Here is a 15,450-nt window from a genome sequence, read left to right as displayed (position 1 = left end):
AGACAGACAGACACACACACACACACACACACACACACACACACACACACACACACACACACACCGCTGGCGTCGATGACAGCGTCTCTGCTGGTGCCGACAACCACCTCTGCTTTCTGCTTCCGCGTTCGCTTGTGCGAGGCAGAGGATGGCTGTGTTGTGCGTCGCGTTCTGGTGGCGGTAGTGGCGCTCCGGCGTCGGCCAGCGGATGCTGGCGCCGATGTCCCGTTGGCCCGACTTGCGGGCGAGGGGCGGTTCTTCAGAACGCGTGCTGGTGTGTACGGAAACACAGCGTCGCCGCTGCTTGCATCATGGCTGGCCCTGCTTGCACGCCGAGCAATTGAGGACTTTGTCTCGCGCGGTGTCTGTGATGCGGACTGCGGGCGGCTGCTGCGTCGCGATGACGATGGGCCCTTGTTGGCGGACGCGGGCGCTGTCGTTGATGAACGGCGCCGGTTCTGGCGGTGTACGTGTTTGAGAGGACGAGGACGAGGGGAGCAGAGAGAGTTGGCGTGGGAAAAGTGACAAAGGTACAGTTCCAGACTAGGGGGAAGTACGATTACCGGGCAGACGCCGGTACACACAGGCACAGACGGACACAGGGTGAGCGCGCGCGCGCGTGCGCGTGTGTGTCAGACACAGGCCTAGACAGACACACAGGCACACAGACACACAAGACACCTGGCTGGTGGGCGTCTTGGCTGGCTGAGATGAGCGTCGCTTTGCCGCACTTGCGGGCGCCGAGGAAGTGGAAGGTGTGCGGGACGGCGGGGTGGCAGCAGTGGACTTGCGACGGGCACTAGATGGGCGCTTCCCACCGGCGCGTGCAGCAGACGCAGACGACGGTCGCTTTGGCGTTGTGGCGGCTGAGCCCGGCTTGCTCGTAGTCGATGGTCGTCGCTTCACGGGGCTCTTCCTGGCCTTTGGTCCTGTGTTGGTGCCTGATGATCCACCCAAGGACACCTGGTGTGTGAAGGTTGGTGCGCATGTACGTCGCCGCCATGCGGTGGTTGCATGGGAGCGGGTGGTTGGAAAAGGTGGTGCACACCACGAGGAGATGGGGAAAAGGAGAAGGTGATGTAATACATGTGAGGTCATTGATGTGAAGCAAGAACGAGGGCAGCATAAGCTTGTGAGTGCATTTGATAGAGGGGAAAGGCCAAGGCCACTACAGCAGCTTGAGCGGTGGCCGGGGACAAGGGCAGCACCTTGTCCATGGCAACAAAGACGCCGTGTCCTGGAGGACAGGAGAAGTAGCGTTCGCCGCCAGTACTTCCGTCATTCTTGCCGTCTGGTGCGTCCAGTTCGACTCCACAGAACTTGGTGGCTGGTGCGAGGAGAGGTGATGGCCATTGTTTGTTATGGTTGGTTGGTTGGTGGCGTGCATGCTTGTGAGCAAGCAAGTGTAGAGCGCAAACATGAACAACACAGGCCAGCAGACACAAAGACAGAGGTCCGCAGATACACAGACACACACACGGACACACAGACACGGACAGACACGGACAGACACAGACAGACACATACACACACAGACACACACACACACACACGGACACGACAGACACAGACAGACACAGACAGACACACACGCACGCACGCACATACATACATACATCTCTACAAACGTACGCTTCTTGCTGACGCGAAGGCGGCCAAAGTATCGCAGCGTTCCGTCACCTTTGCCGTCCACAACAACGCGAGACCCGACCGCCTTGCGGAAGCGGTCCTCCTGCATCAGGGCATAAGCAGCAGTGACAGACGACTGAGCAAAGACCTGTGCATCCACGATCGCGAAGCAGAAGACACCAAGCCAAGCTAGCAAGCCAACCATCCACTAACCAACCTGCACCACGGTTGGCATGCTCTTGTTTTGCGGTCCTGTTGCGCAATTTAATTTGCGGCGATCCTGGTTCTGGCGTTTTGTGTTTGTGTTCTTCACTCGAAACTCCTCCAACCCCGCCTTCCTCCCACCTCCCTGCCCTTCCCGGTTCTCCTCCTTTGCCTTGGTGGGTGGACGAGAATGAAGAGTTCAATAATACGTGGGCAGCGGGCAACAAGCGGTGGCGTGGTTGCAACGCGCATGAACAACCCACAGCGTCAGCAGCACTACTATCACAAAACCAAGCAAGCGAGCAGACGAGCACGCAAGAAAAGGGGCTATGGAAAGAGGGTGGTGATTGGCGAGTGAGCAACAGGAACATGGACACACCAGACGCAGTAGTCAGTGGAAGGAGACGACTCTCAATCCTATTTCGCACCAACCAGGTGCACACCCGATGCACACCGAGCTTGAGCTACGGACGCATCAGCGCACAAAGCAACAAGAAGCGCATATAGGGCATGATATCAACAGCAGCAGCAACAGCGTAACAGCTGCACGGCAGTGATGAACAGGTAAAACTCCACACACACACACACACACACACACACACACACACACACACACACACACACACACACACACACACACACACACACACACACAACGCGCAGCAGATAGGAGGGAATGCGACGTAACACATGTTGAAATGAGAATGAGAGAGAGAGAGAGAGAGCAAGGAGAGGAGATAGGAGGAGGGAGGTAAGCTGCTAACAGCGAAGAATGAGCAGGGGTCGTAGGTCAGCAAAGGCTCACTCATGTCAACCAAAGCAGGGCGAGAAAGGGTTCAAGGAGCAACAGGATTCAATGTCTAGAAGAAAGGAAGGGACCACGTTTGGGAATTGGGAACGCGTAAGGCATTTGCAGCGATCATCAACGCCACTCTCCCACAATGCCAGCAAAACAAGCCGGGACTAAGAGGGAAGGGACAAAGGGGGGTGCGACACACACACACACACACACACACACACACACACACACACACACACACACACACACACACACACACACACACACACGAAAGTTCAGAGAGGAAGGCGCCACGATGCATTCCTAGGGGAGAGATGTGGCACACTGGTGTGACAAGCTTTGGCCCAGCAAAGCAGAAACAAAACCACCCTTAAGACAAGGGACAAACCACCAAACAACACGAGAATACACAACAATCAAACCACACCGGCATGTATACAATGGCCAGAGCGTCGCTCTACATAGGGAATGCTGTTGCACACCACTGTGCAGTCAGCCAAAGATGTCATCAATCTCGTCCTGGATGCTGGACGCCGCCAAGGCATTGAGGAATGAGTGCGATGACGACGACGACGATGTGAGCGGTTCTCGTCGTCGCGTGACGCCAGTAGTGTCGCTGCCATTCGCGGTAGTAGACGAGCTTGCAGGCACGCCCTGCTGCTGTTGCTGCTGTTGTTGTTGCTGCTGCTGTTGTTGGATGATCCATGGCGGCGGCGGCGGGCGGCGTGGGTGCTGCGGCTGTGAGAGGATACCAGAGGGAAAGCGCGTGCTCTGCCGCGAAAACAGCTGGCCGTACGGGCGAAGGCCAAGGCCAGGGTGTCCCATGGACTGCTCCTGCGGTATGGTTTCGCTGAACATGGTATCCACCAGCGCCGCCTGTTCGTCCACCGGCCATTTCCCTGCGACCTGTGGGCTGTGCGTGCGCAGGGGCGAGAGCGATGTGGATACAGAGAGCGTTGGGGATGTTGGCGAAGGCTGCTGCTGGTGCCCAGAGAGGCGGCCCGTGGCAGACAGCGACCGGCATGACGAGTCCCCGATGGCGACGGCGGCGTTCGACAGGCGTGCTCGCGTGCCCCCCTCCTGTGCCCACCTGCGCGCATTGGGTGGCGGCGCAGCTGCCAGCGAGGACGAGCTTGCATCACGCTTCTGCCCGCCTTCCCTCAGCGCTGCCCGCATGGCGTCGTGCGTTCCCTGCAGCTCAGGTGATACATGTACGTCCCGGGTGGCCTGAGACGCAAATCGGCTCACGTGCGACGAAGGCTGCTGCTGCTGGGATTCTTGCTGTGAGGCTGATGGGGAGTGGCGTGCGGCTTCGTCCTCGGCAACAGACACACCAGGCACAGCATCTGGCGACTCCCTGTTGGCGTGGCTGATGCCAATGCCGGCGTCGTCTTCATCCTCCTCTTCGCGTTCATCCTCGCGCTGCAGCGCTGTGTCCACCGCGCCTTCTTCCTCCTTTGCCTCGGCTCGTTGCTCTCGTTGCTGCGCGGCACCTGCTTGCTTCTCCACTGCAGTCGTCGCCGCCGCTGGCTGCTGCTGCTGTTGTTGTTGGCGTGAGCGCGGGCGGCGCTTTGCCCTTGCCGTTGGCCGACCGGCAACACGACCATTCTCTGCGCCCCGCAACTCCGTTCGCCCGCGAGGACTCGATGGCACGGGCCGCAGCATAAACGGCTGCTGCTGTGGCTGCTGCTGCTGCTGTTGCTGCTGGCGGTGCCCGGCAAAGGGCCGCCACTGCAAGGACGATGACGGCAGGCGCGATGCAGCCTGCTGCTGGTGCTGTAGCAGTTGTTGCTGCTGCTGTTGCAGCTGCTTGTGGAAGCGCCTAAAGTCCTGGTTCTGCTGCTCCTCGGGTAGCTGCTGCTGCTCGGCGTGCAGGTGCAGAATGTCCAGGCTCGAGAGCTTCTCGTAGTTGATGGGCTGCAAGTTGCCGAGCGAGGCCGCATACGCCTGCTGCTGCATCTCCTGGTGCTGCTGCTGTTGGCGGCGCAGGCGCTGCTGCAGGGGCGTGAGGGAGGAGGCGTCGCCAGATGTAATGGACACCGATGAGGGCGAGGTCGACGATATGGAGCGCGCAGACGACATGTCCGTGTCCATCTCCGAGGCCGAGCCGCGCCGAGCAGGGCCTGCCTTGAGCAGCTGCTGGTGCAGGGTTGGCGTTGGCTGATGCGAGCCTGCGCTTGTGTCGCCGTCGCTCGTGTCGCTCTCCGCCATCATGACAGACATGCGACGGCCTCCCGCGCTGGTTGTCGGCTCCGCTGCCGTGCTGTCCTGGCTGTCCTCGTTCTCCAGCATTGCGTGCGAGTAGCCAAGCGGCGCCAACCACAGCGCAGGCGGTGCCGGCGGTCGCGACAGCTCCTCGTTGAACTCGTCCGTTGTGTCCGAGTCGGTGCCATCGTCGTACTGGTCCCTGCTGCTCGCATCAACGCCGCCCATGCCACTGCTGCCCGTGGCTGCGGTGGCCAGCATGCGCATGGCCCCTTCCCTTCGCACGCGTCGACCTTGTGCATCAAAGCCCTCGTCATCGTCGTCGTCGTCGTCGTCGTCAGCGTCGCCATCGTCAAATGCTTCAATGCCGATGCTCGACTGTTGGTGCTGGTGCTGGTGCTGGTGGTGGTGGTGGTGCACCTGAGACCCGCCGCCGCTGTGCGACCACAGTCCGTGCCTGCAGAGGCCCAGACACACGGTTGCATGCGGGTGCGCGATTGGAGGAAGGTAAGCAGAGTGAGAACTCAGGTTGGGATGCGGTGCGGTGCAGATCAGCCGCGAGCGTGCACAGCAACATGCCAAACCCCCAAAACTGGAGCGTGGGAGCCCAATAGGCACACACAAGAGACACACAGGGACACAAAGGCACGGTGACTGCACCTTTGCTCGGCACACGACTGCGCATGCTTACCTAAACTGTTTGTGGCCCATGGTGTTGATGGCTTCGTCCGACGACCACGGCGCAAGGCCTGCGGTGCTGCGCTGGCCGTTCTTGCGTGTGCGGGCTGGCGGGAAAGAGGAGACAGTGCGCGTGCGGCGAAGACCGCGCCAGAGGGACGAGACGCCGTCCGGCCGCGAGTACTTGGGGATGCGGCGCAGCGACGTATCCTGCAACGCACAGCACAGCAGGCAAACACGGTGTGGGTGTATGTGTATGTGTGTGTATATGTGTGTGTATATGTGTGTACGTGTATGTGTACGTGTATGTATGTGTGTATGTGTGTGTGTGTGTGTGAGGGAGTGCTCAGAAGTTGGGATCAAGGCATCGGCGAATAGACTTTGGGTGGAGAATTGGAGCATTTCCGTGAAGAGGCCCGACAGGAACGATGAACGCGTCTTCAAGTACGATAGCAAAGAAGCAACGCACCTCTCCAAGCAGTGGGGTTGTGTTGCCGACGTTGACGAGGCGGCGGAGGGGAATGCCGTCGATTCGCTCGTGAATGATAATAAAGTCAAGCAGGTCGCTCAAAAGGAAGAACTGCAGGGAAGCAGCATCAACAAGACATGCGAGGGGGAGTAGGTGAGGGTAGCTGTTGGCTGTTGGTTGATCGAGAGAGAGTGTGCGTGCATGCGTGCGGGGGTGTGCACACACGCATAAAACGCATAAGTGTGTACACATGTGCGTCAAGGTTCATGCACACGAACAAGCAGCGTACCGTGAGTTCCGGCAGGTCCTCAAAGTAGAAGTATCCCGCATCGTTGACGGGGATGCGCTTGTGCATCACGCGGATGGCGCTCATGGACGAGATGACAAACAGCGCGTCCTGCTCCTGCGGCGACGACTTGTCCGCAAACCGAAACTGCTCCGTCGTCAGCGCAGGACATTGGCATGATGATGAGGCAATGAATGTGTGTGTGTGTGTGTGCCTGAAGTGCAGCTGACTCTGTTCCAAGCGTCAAGCAGCCATGAATTGCATGTGCAGAACATGCGGCACATTTGCACGCACCAAAAAATCTCCTGGTTGGCACCAGTGGCCTGAGAAGATGTGCTCGGCTTGGCTGCGGGAGCACGACAGCGGCAGTTTGAGATCAGCCTCGCGCTGTGTGGTGGTGGGGGGACAAGATGGAGCGGGGCGACGGAGAACACAAGGTGAGCTGGGCTGTGCAGATTCGGGCCTCGCGCAGGCTCAACGCCGGTGACACAGGCCTCAACACGAACACGCGTGCGTACAACTTTTCTTTTCTCTCACTTTCACGCTGGCTCTTTCACACACAGACGCGCACACCCACATGCTCTCTCTCTCTCTTTTCTTCTCGCACCAGGGCGTTGTTGTCGGCTATCCTTGGGCCAGGTGGAAGCCAGCAGCGACATGTGTTCTTAAGCGTCACATGCACTGCACGCGGATGAAACACGAGAGCACCATTGTTGTGAGCGCTTGCGCTAGATGAAGCAGTGGCAGGCTGAGAGGAAGTGCGCGCACACACACATGCACGAGTACTTGCACAAGCACACACCTGCACACACACACGTACGTGTTAACACGCACGCAAACACATGCCAGCACATGGAGCATCCCGCACGCACTCTCTCTCTTCACACACACACACACACACACACACACACACACACACACACACCTAGTTCGCCGTCGCGCTCCCACATTGGGCGAGCAAATCCTTCGCGCTGCAGCTTGAACACGAGGTCTTCGAGTGTCGCGCCATGAAGGTGGCGTGCCGAGCTGGAGTCGAGCCGGTACCCGCGCTGTGCACCAAAGTAAACAGCAAGCACGTCATGCAGCCAAGGCTCCAGTGAGTGGAGACGACCAAGGGGGCCATGAGGGCAATGTGAAAGCACAACGCAACACACACAAGACAACAACAAAAAAAAAACATACACACACGCAGCACACCACCAACACAAACAAACACAACATCACGCAACACACTACCTCATCGTGGATGATGGGGATGGCAGTGACGTGAAATTTGAGGCGGGGGCACTGTGAGAGCACGCTGTCTGTTGAGAAGCGACGTGTCTTGACGCTGTGACAGTCCACCCACGTCATCAGCACCTCCTGGTTCACGTGGTCAAACTGTCGAATGATGCCCGGCCACAGCTCTGCAGGGATGAAGGGAGGTGTGCGTGTGCGCGCGCGCGCGTGCATGGGTTGTGGCGAGAAGTGAGTGAAAGCAGGCGAAGCACAATGTGAGCTGACAGCACGACAACGCAGCGGCTTACATCATCACCACCACCACCACCACCACCACCACCACCACATGCGTTAATGTGTGCACGTACGGCCGTCATGAAAAGCGACTGCCAGCTTGTAGGCCGATCCAATGCCCGGGGCGTTGAACCAGAGCGTGTACTTGAACTTGTCTGCGTTGGCAGGTGTAGTCTTCTGCTTGCTTGGGCTGTCTCTGCAAGGCCGCAGTGTGAATGGTCGGCGATGTTAGAAGAGTAGGCTGAGATTGAGAGCGAGAGCGAGAGCGCTGAACAACTCGCAAGCAGCGCACCACAGATCAAGCAAACACGGAAGGGAAGGCGAGCACGACACACACATGTGCATGTGCAGTAGCACACGAAGGCCACCGTGCACAGCAGCAGCAGCAGCAGCAGCATTATTCACACCACATGCATGCGTGCAAACAGAACACACACGCACGCACGCACACACACAAACATACAAACAAACAAACAAAACAAAACAGGCTTACGGTGGCGTGGCGTTGATGATGAACTCGCCAACTTCACCACCAGCTTTGAGCATGATGTGGATGGAGCGGTTTGGCAAATTCTCGGTGAGCCAGGGCGTCTTATCTTTGTTGGGGCGCCGTAGCAAACCTGCAGGCACCTTGGCCGGCTGTGCGCTGGCAAGCTTTGTCATGGCTGCCTTCATTTCCAGTGATGGCGTGCCCATGTGTGTGGTTGTGGCCGTGGCGGCAGGTGTGGTTGTGGTAGTTGCAGGGGGTGTGGTTGTCGAAGCAAATGCCAGGGACGAGCGTTGCGCTGTTGTGACCATGAACGCGAAGCTGGAGTAGGGCAGGAAAGATGATGTATGTGGTTGGAGGCTCAGCGTCGTGAAAGCGAAGAGGCGTGTGTTTGGATGTGTGCTTCAAGCTGAGTGAAGCTTGGCTGAAGCAACTCAACGGATACGCGGGAGAGGTTGGGTGATCAGCAGGTGCGGGGGTGGAGCTGGTGTGGGGGGACAAAGGCCACCCGCCCGCAGGCGGCGGCGGCGGTGGCTGCGGTGAACGGGGAGCCCTGTGCAGGCCGGAGCGCGTGAAATGAGGCGGTTCAGGGGTGCGGGCTGCTGCCGACGTTGTGTGTAGCGACAAGTTGGGGAGAGCGACTGGCGGAGCTGCTTGTCGAACATCGATTGATCGAGGGCGCAGCACACTGTTAGAAACGTGGCGGGCAGCGCCAGCAAAGGACAGCAGGAGCGTGTATGGCACCGGGAACAGAGGGGTTGTTAGTGCACACGTGAGTCGTGTGCGTATGTGCAAGAGTGCGTGCATGTGAGCATGTGAGCGGGTGAGCGTGCATGCATATGAGCGTGCGTACGGGCCTGTGCGTGCATGTGAGCGCGAGGGTATTTGTGTGCGTGCATGCACTCACTCACACACCCACACTCTCACTCACTCTGACCCAAAGCAGGGCGCACGCAAATGGGCAGGTTGACAGCGCAAAGCATCGATCGCATGAGAGCACTCACGTGAACTGCTTGGCCTGGAACAAAACCGCGAGGGCGGGAATAGGGTGGCTGGGTGGAATGAAAAAAGGTGGCAAAGGGTCGATGGATGGTCCTTTGCCATTTGGGAGCTGGGTGCGTGCTGTGGGGTTGGGGGCCAGCAGTGATGGATGGGCAACGTCAACCGTGAGCGGTGAGCGGTGAGCAGCGTGTGGCGTGTGGGGTGTGGGTTGTCTTGAGGAGAAAGCGAATTGGAAGCTGGCACCACTCACAAAGATCTCAACGACCAATAGACACACATTCACACACAAGCACACTCACACAAGCACACACAAGCACACACACACACACAAGCACACACACACACACACACACACACACAAGCACACACACACACAAGCACACACACACACACACACACACACACACACACACACACACACACACACACACACACACACACACACACACACACACACACACACACACACACCAGCACACACACACACACACAAGCACACGAACGTTGGTCACAGTCACTCACCACGGGAAGGTGCCACGAACAACACCAACGAACCGCTCGACAGTCGGGATAGGAACAGAAAACCCGCAAACAACAAAGAGAATGAAGTAGGCCAATCCAAAGAAGGGAGCGCGGCACACGCACACCCCAGATACACGCACGCAAAAGCAGGCGACCAAGACCACTCAAGAAGAAGTGTGCAGGCGGTGAGCAAGAGCAGAAGCAAAAGCAGCACAAAGGAGCAAAAAGAGAGAAGAAGAGGGAAGAAATTTTTTTTATGGTGTGTGTGGTGGGGTGTGCGGTTTCTCAGAATCGGGCCCGAAGAGGGGAAATTTGGCTCATGGTCGAAAGTCGAAAGTGCCCTTGTTGGACAAATCGCCGTTATCTTGCATAAATCCTCGCAGACGTGCAGCAAACATGTAGCATGCAAAATGTGTTGATTGTCTGCGTGGTGGTGGTTTGCCTTGGTGTGCAACAACCATGCAGAACGACACCCCAACCCGCCCCATATGTCCACGCATGTCATTCATCACGCCCGCCGCGTCACTGCTCTGGATGAGCGAAAGGGACTTTCTTTGCATGTTGTTGCTCACGTACGCTCGCGAGTTGCGAGTGTTGCGGCTGTCGTCTTGTGCATGTGTGGCAAGAGACGTGTGGGGTTTGCTCAACTGTGGCGTGGAAGCGTTTACTGTTTAGAAATGCAACTCGGGCGGGTTCCAAAAAACGACACACACACACACACAACACACACACAGGGCATTGACTCATGTCAGACACAACACACATACAGACACACGCACACTGACGGACGGGCAGCGTTGGTGACTTTGGTTGGACGACCAATAAACGCCGCACGAGCAATGGTGTGCTCCAAGTCATGTGTAGAATCAAGGAACAGTGACGTGGCACCAGACAACATGCAGCGCGCAAAGAGCAAAACTGCACACCAAAAGCGAGCAAGCAAGCAAGCAAGCAAGCACGGCATGTGGTGGTGTTTGCTATTTGAATTTGGTGTTGTTGGTGAGGGTGTGGTGTTTCAAATCAGCATGCAAAGATGCAGACGCCATCAATCAACGTCAACGCAGCATCAATCAACATTGGCGCGTGTTGTGGGATCGTCATCAGCAGCACCATCATCAGCAGCATCGGCATCATCGCTGTTGGCAAGTTGTTCTTGCTCACGTCCGTCGCGATGATGATGACGGTGGTGATGATGGGAAGGATGGTGATGGTGATGCGGATGGTGAGGAAGATGACATGTGTGGTGGTGCTGGCGGCCGTCGTGGTGGTCCAAGTCTTGCTCCTCTTCCTTGTCCATGTCGTCGCGCAATTGTGATGGTTCCGCGTGGTGGTTGTGGCAGTGATGGCCATGGGGATGGTGGTGGTGATGGTGGTGGGGGTGGTGCTGCTGATACTGATGATGTTGATGATGTTGATGATGTTGATGATGATGATGGTGGTGGTGATGATGATGTCCGCTGTGGTGATGCTTGAAGCAGTCGTCGTCATCAAAGCTGGAGCAGCAGAAGCAGCAGCTCAGGTCTTGGCAGCACATCGGGCATTTCACCGGCGATCCCGGCCGCTCGCAAGCCCCAAGATCACCATCAGCACACACGTCGAAGCAGCAGAGGTCACTGCAGTCGCAGTCCTGCAGCCAGTCGTCAACACACATGCTCCCACCGCCGCAAACGTCGCCATCGTCACATGCACAAGCTCGTGCAAGAGGTGCATCCGCCAACGAACGAGAGTCTGCCCCATTCCTTTCGTCCACCTGTTGTTGTTGTTGTTGTTGTTGTTGTTGTTGTTGTTGTTGTTGTTGTTGTTGTTGTTGTTGTTGTTGTTGTTGTTGTTGTTGTTGTTGCTGTTGCTGTTGTTGTTGTTGTTGTTGTTGTTGTTGTTGTTGTTGTTGTTGCTGCTGCTGCTGCTGTTGTTGTTGTTGTTGTTGTTGTTGTTGTTGTTGTTGTTGTTGTTGTTGTTGTTGTTGTTGTTGTTGTTGTTGTTGTTGTTGTTGTTGTTGTGGGTCGTGGTCGTCGCGGCTGCTGGTGTACGCGAGACACGTTGAATGGCCACGCGTCACAGTGTGCTGGTGCCCTCCTTCGCTGTCCACATGCATGTGCATGTCGCACGGGTGGCAGTGCTGGTGCTGCTTGTAGTGACAGACGTCATGTGACTCGGGCGCCGTATGGCAGTGGTAGTGGCGAGCGTGGTGGTGCGAGAAGCGCGGAAAGTGGTGATGATGATGGCAGTGTCGCTGGTGTCGCTGGAAACTCACATCATGAGCCAGCATCGTCGTGGTGTCAGTTGCATGGGCGCGCTTGTTGTCGCGTGAGGTGCTGCTGCTGCTGCTGCCGGTGCTGTTCCACCTGTCCCTGTTCGTGGTGTCATGGCAGCTGCTGCGGCTTACAGTGCTGGCCGCCGCCGCTGTCGCTGCTGCTGCTGCTCCTGTTGTTGGTTCGCAGCCCTCGTCCCAGCACGGGCGGAGGTCATCCAACACATGTGGCGACAGCGGCAGCGACGCGAGCATCGAGTCGTCCGCTACCTGGATCGTCACCCCAGGCCAATCAGGGAGATGAAAGTGGCTCGGCTGCTGCTGCTGCTGCTGCTGCTGCTGTTGTTGTTGTTGTTGTTGCTGCTGCTGCTGCTGCTGCTGTTGTTGTTGTTGTTGTTGTTGTTGTTGGATGGCGGTGCGCTGCACCTGACAGCGCTCCTGGTGCCCTTCCTCGTCGTCACTAACACGGCCACCACTGTCGCTGCTGACGATGCTGCTGTCTCCATCATTGCCACCATCGCCACCAACGTGCGCAGCAGCTGCCGCGGGCCGCAGCCGTGTTGGCGACGCATCGCGCATGGACAGCAGGATGCTCGACGCATGGGTGTCACACAGCGGCTGGCAATCCGAACACGCGTCAATATCCGTCGTCGGCACCGCTGCTGCTGCTGCACCTGCCACATGTGCTATCCCAATACCACGTGCAGCTGTGCTCATCGGAGCTGAAGGGTCGCGGCCTGGGTCCACAGGCCGTGCACTGCTCGCACGTGCAACCGCCGATGCGAGGGCAAACAAGCTGCCGCCGTTGTTGTTGTTGTTGTTGTTGTTGTTGTTGTTGTTGTTGTTGTTGTTGTTGTTGTTGTTGTTGTTGTTGTTGTTGTTGTTGTTGTTGTTGTTGTTGTTGTTGTTGTTGTTGTTGTCGTCGTGGTGGTGGTGGTGGTCATGATGGTCGTCTGGGGCACCCACACCGCCCGCCTGCATCAGCTGCGCGAGCGTCGCCATGGCCACCTGCCCCTGGTCCGCATCGCCCGCGTGGAGGAGGGAGCGCAGCATGTCGGAAACGCAGCGCGTGACGGCCGGGCGCACGTCATCGGGCAGCCGCTGCAGCAGCGATGACACGGCCGCTGGCTCGCTCAACGGCAGCGACAACAGCGATGCTGATGATGCCGAAGTCCGATTTGCTGTTGCTGTTCTTGGTGTTGCTGTTCTTGCTGTTGCTGCCGCTTTTGATGACAATGATGATGATGCCTGTTTTGAACGCTTTGGTGCAGCTGCCTCACTGTTTGCGGTTGACGGGGGGCGCTGTGATATGATGGTCGTGTAGGCGTGGCGTGCGCGTGCACACAAAGTGAGCCAGTGTGTACAAGCGCGCAAAGCAAACCAGCAAGCAGGCAAGCACATGCGCTTGTTGAGCGCCCATTTCGGCGGAGCGAAAGTGAAGCAAGCACATGCAACGAGTTCAAAGCGATTGCTACCTTTGCTGATGTCTTCTGACCCGGCAGTGCATCTGGACGAAACAAGGGATGGGGCACATAGAGGTTAACAGGCAAACAGGTGGACAGGGGGTGGGCAGGTGAACAGGGGAGCAGGTGAACAGGGGAGCAGGTGAACAGGGGAGCATACACACACACACACACACACACACACACACACACACACACACACACACACACACACACACACACACACACACACACACACACACTCTCTCTCTCTCTCTCTCTCTCTCTCTCTCTCTCTCTCTCGATGCACGCACGTGCGAGGTGTGGGTGCTGCCGCTGCACGTGTCGCTTCAGATCGGTCATCACACCAAACCGCTGCCCGCATACGGGATCTAACGCGTCATTGCAAACAAAATTGTCGAAACGCGAGGACGAGGTCACATTGGAGGGGGAGATTAAGCACACGTGTCAGACAACAACATACACACGTGCAAACACACACATACACAAACACATACACAAACAAACAAACAAACAAACAAACAAACAAACAAACAAACAAACAAACAAACAAACAAACAAGCAAGCAAGCAACGCCTGTGCAAACCCATTGTATGCATGCAGAGATGCTGCAACCAGTGCACACCTGGGCAGAACAACGGCTTGTCATGGCGCCTTTCATGTGCCTGCACAGTGCGCACTCAGTACTGAGGCGTGAGAACCGACGAGGTAACTGTGTACAGGCACTCCACAAATATTGCGAAGCATCACATACAACTGCGCCCCAAGTACACACGACAGCAAACGCACACACACACACATGTACAAACAAGCAAACCAACAAACACACATGTACAAACAAGCAAACCAACAAACACACATGTACAAACAAGCAAACCAACAAACACACATGTACAAACAAGCAAACCAACAAACACACATGTACAAACAAACAACCAACAAACACACACACACACACACACGTGTACCTTGCAGTCGCTGCGTCGGGCAAAGCACTTGCCACAGCCGGGAAAGGAGCACACAAAGGCCTTTTCGTTGGTGTGCGTGATCATGTGTTGCTTGAGGTCCGACCGTCTGAAAAACGCTGCTGTGCACCCTGGCACATCACACTTGAATTTCTGATTTGGCACACACGCAAGCAAGCATGCAAATCGCAGGGACGATGGGTGAGGGGTTGGTGGCCGCGCTGCAAGAATTGATCAGCCATGGCGCTGCTTTAGATGCATTCACGTCTCCAAAAGTAAGTGAAGGCAAGCAGCAAGCTAATCAATACCTTGACGCCATCGTGGGTTTTCATATGGCGAAGGAGATTCCGACGCTGAATGCAAGCACACGACAGGCAGTAAAAGCCGGGCGAATGTGTCAATGGGTGCATGAGTGTGTAGAGAGAGAGAGAGAGAGAGAGAGAGAGAGAGAGAGAGAGAGAGAGAGAGAGAGTGTGTGTGTGTGTGTGTGTGTGTGTGTGTGTGTGAGACAGAGTGTGAGCGTGCGTGGATGCACGTGTGTTTGCATGTGTGTGTATGTTCAGAGGGTGGCCGGAGATCAAGATTTCTTTATCTTTTTTCTCTTTTTTTTTTTGTTATGAAGCTGGGGAGTTTACCCCCCTTCGGCCCCTACAATACCTACCACTCGCGCGACGCGCGTCCTCGCACACTGTCAATCACACACATACCATAATCAGTCCTCTATTCACGTCAGCGAATGAAATGATATATGAAGTGACGAGCTATGCGCCCGTAGTCACAAATGAACTTGTACTGTCCACGCGCACACATAGCTACTCTATCTAAGCAAGCGGGAGGAGACATGGTACGACATATGATCGGCGGTCGGTGAGTGACTGTGCGCTACTGCTAGAGAACGGCGAACCCTGAGGTTGTACGGTCCGCTGCAAGGCCTTTACCGTTGAGTAGCCAGCAGCTAGACATGTCGCTGCTGCCTTGTCC

At 56.7% G+C, this 15,450-nt stretch overlaps 4 protein-coding genes across 5 annotated transcripts in view; 1 reads left to right on the top strand and 3 right to left on the bottom strand.

The window, feature by feature from the left end:
* PTSG_11535 overlaps positions 1-1,916 on the bottom strand; it is a 2,960-nt gene extending 1,044 nt beyond the window's left edge. Inside the window, exons 1-5 of one of the 2 annotated variants that reach the window (XM_004998575.1) lie at positions 1,847-1,916; positions 1,633-1,732; positions 1,209-1,327; positions 682-963; positions 65-458 (exon numbers count right to left, since the gene is read on the bottom strand). In XM_004998575.1, the coding sequence (XP_004998632.1) occupies positions 65-458; positions 682-963; positions 1,209-1,327; positions 1,633-1,732; positions 1,847-1,864 (913 nt within the window). In that variant the 5' untranslated portion in view covers positions 1,865-1,916. Of the gene's footprint in view, positions 1-64; positions 459-681; positions 964-1,208; positions 1,405-1,632; positions 1,733-1,846 lie in introns of those variants that run through there. The other variant, XM_004998574.1, reaches the window with a different exon arrangement.
* Positions 1,917-3,124: 1,208 nt separating this feature from the next.
* PTSG_00076 (uncharacterized protein) lies at positions 3,125-8,478 on the bottom strand (the record flags this gene model as incomplete). Its single annotated transcript, XM_004998573.1, has 10 exons — positions 3,125-5,294; positions 5,529-5,725; positions 5,985-6,095; positions 6,274-6,417; positions 6,565-6,657; positions 6,878-6,951; positions 7,196-7,319; positions 7,507-7,676; positions 7,857-7,978; positions 8,276-8,478. The coding sequence occupies 10 exons, from the start codon at positions 8,476-8,478 to the stop codon at positions 3,125-3,127; spliced, it is 3,408 nt and encodes a 1,135-aa protein (XP_004998630.1).
* A 4,163-nt stretch (positions 8,479-12,641) lies between these two features.
* PTSG_00075 (uncharacterized protein) lies at positions 12,642-13,365 on the top strand (the record flags this gene model as incomplete). Its single annotated transcript, XM_004998572.1, has 3 exons — positions 12,642-12,690; positions 12,749-12,965; positions 13,026-13,365. The coding sequence occupies 3 exons, from the start codon at positions 12,642-12,644 to the stop codon at positions 13,363-13,365; spliced, it is 606 nt and encodes a 201-aa protein (XP_004998629.1).
* Positions 13,366-14,184: 819 nt separating this feature from the next.
* Positions 14,185-15,450, bottom strand: part of PTSG_11534 (uncharacterized protein) — a gene marked incomplete at both ends in the record, with an annotated part of 1,940 nt that continues 674 nt past the window's right edge. The window contains 3 exons of the mRNA XM_004998571.1: positions 14,185-14,229; positions 14,473-14,622; positions 14,778-14,822. Coding sequence (XP_004998628.1) covers positions 14,185-14,229; positions 14,473-14,622; positions 14,778-14,822 — 240 coding nt within the window. The remainder of the gene's footprint in view (positions 14,230-14,472; positions 14,623-14,777; positions 14,823-15,450) is intronic.

This window comes from Salpingoeca rosetta (genome assembly GCF_000188695.1).
Source record: "Salpingoeca rosetta unplaced genomic scaffold supercont1.1, whole genome shotgun sequence".
Taxonomy (NCBI): domain Eukaryota; class Choanoflagellata; order Craspedida; family Salpingoecidae; genus Salpingoeca; species Salpingoeca rosetta.
This window is presented reverse-complemented; position numbering and strand designations above follow the sequence as displayed.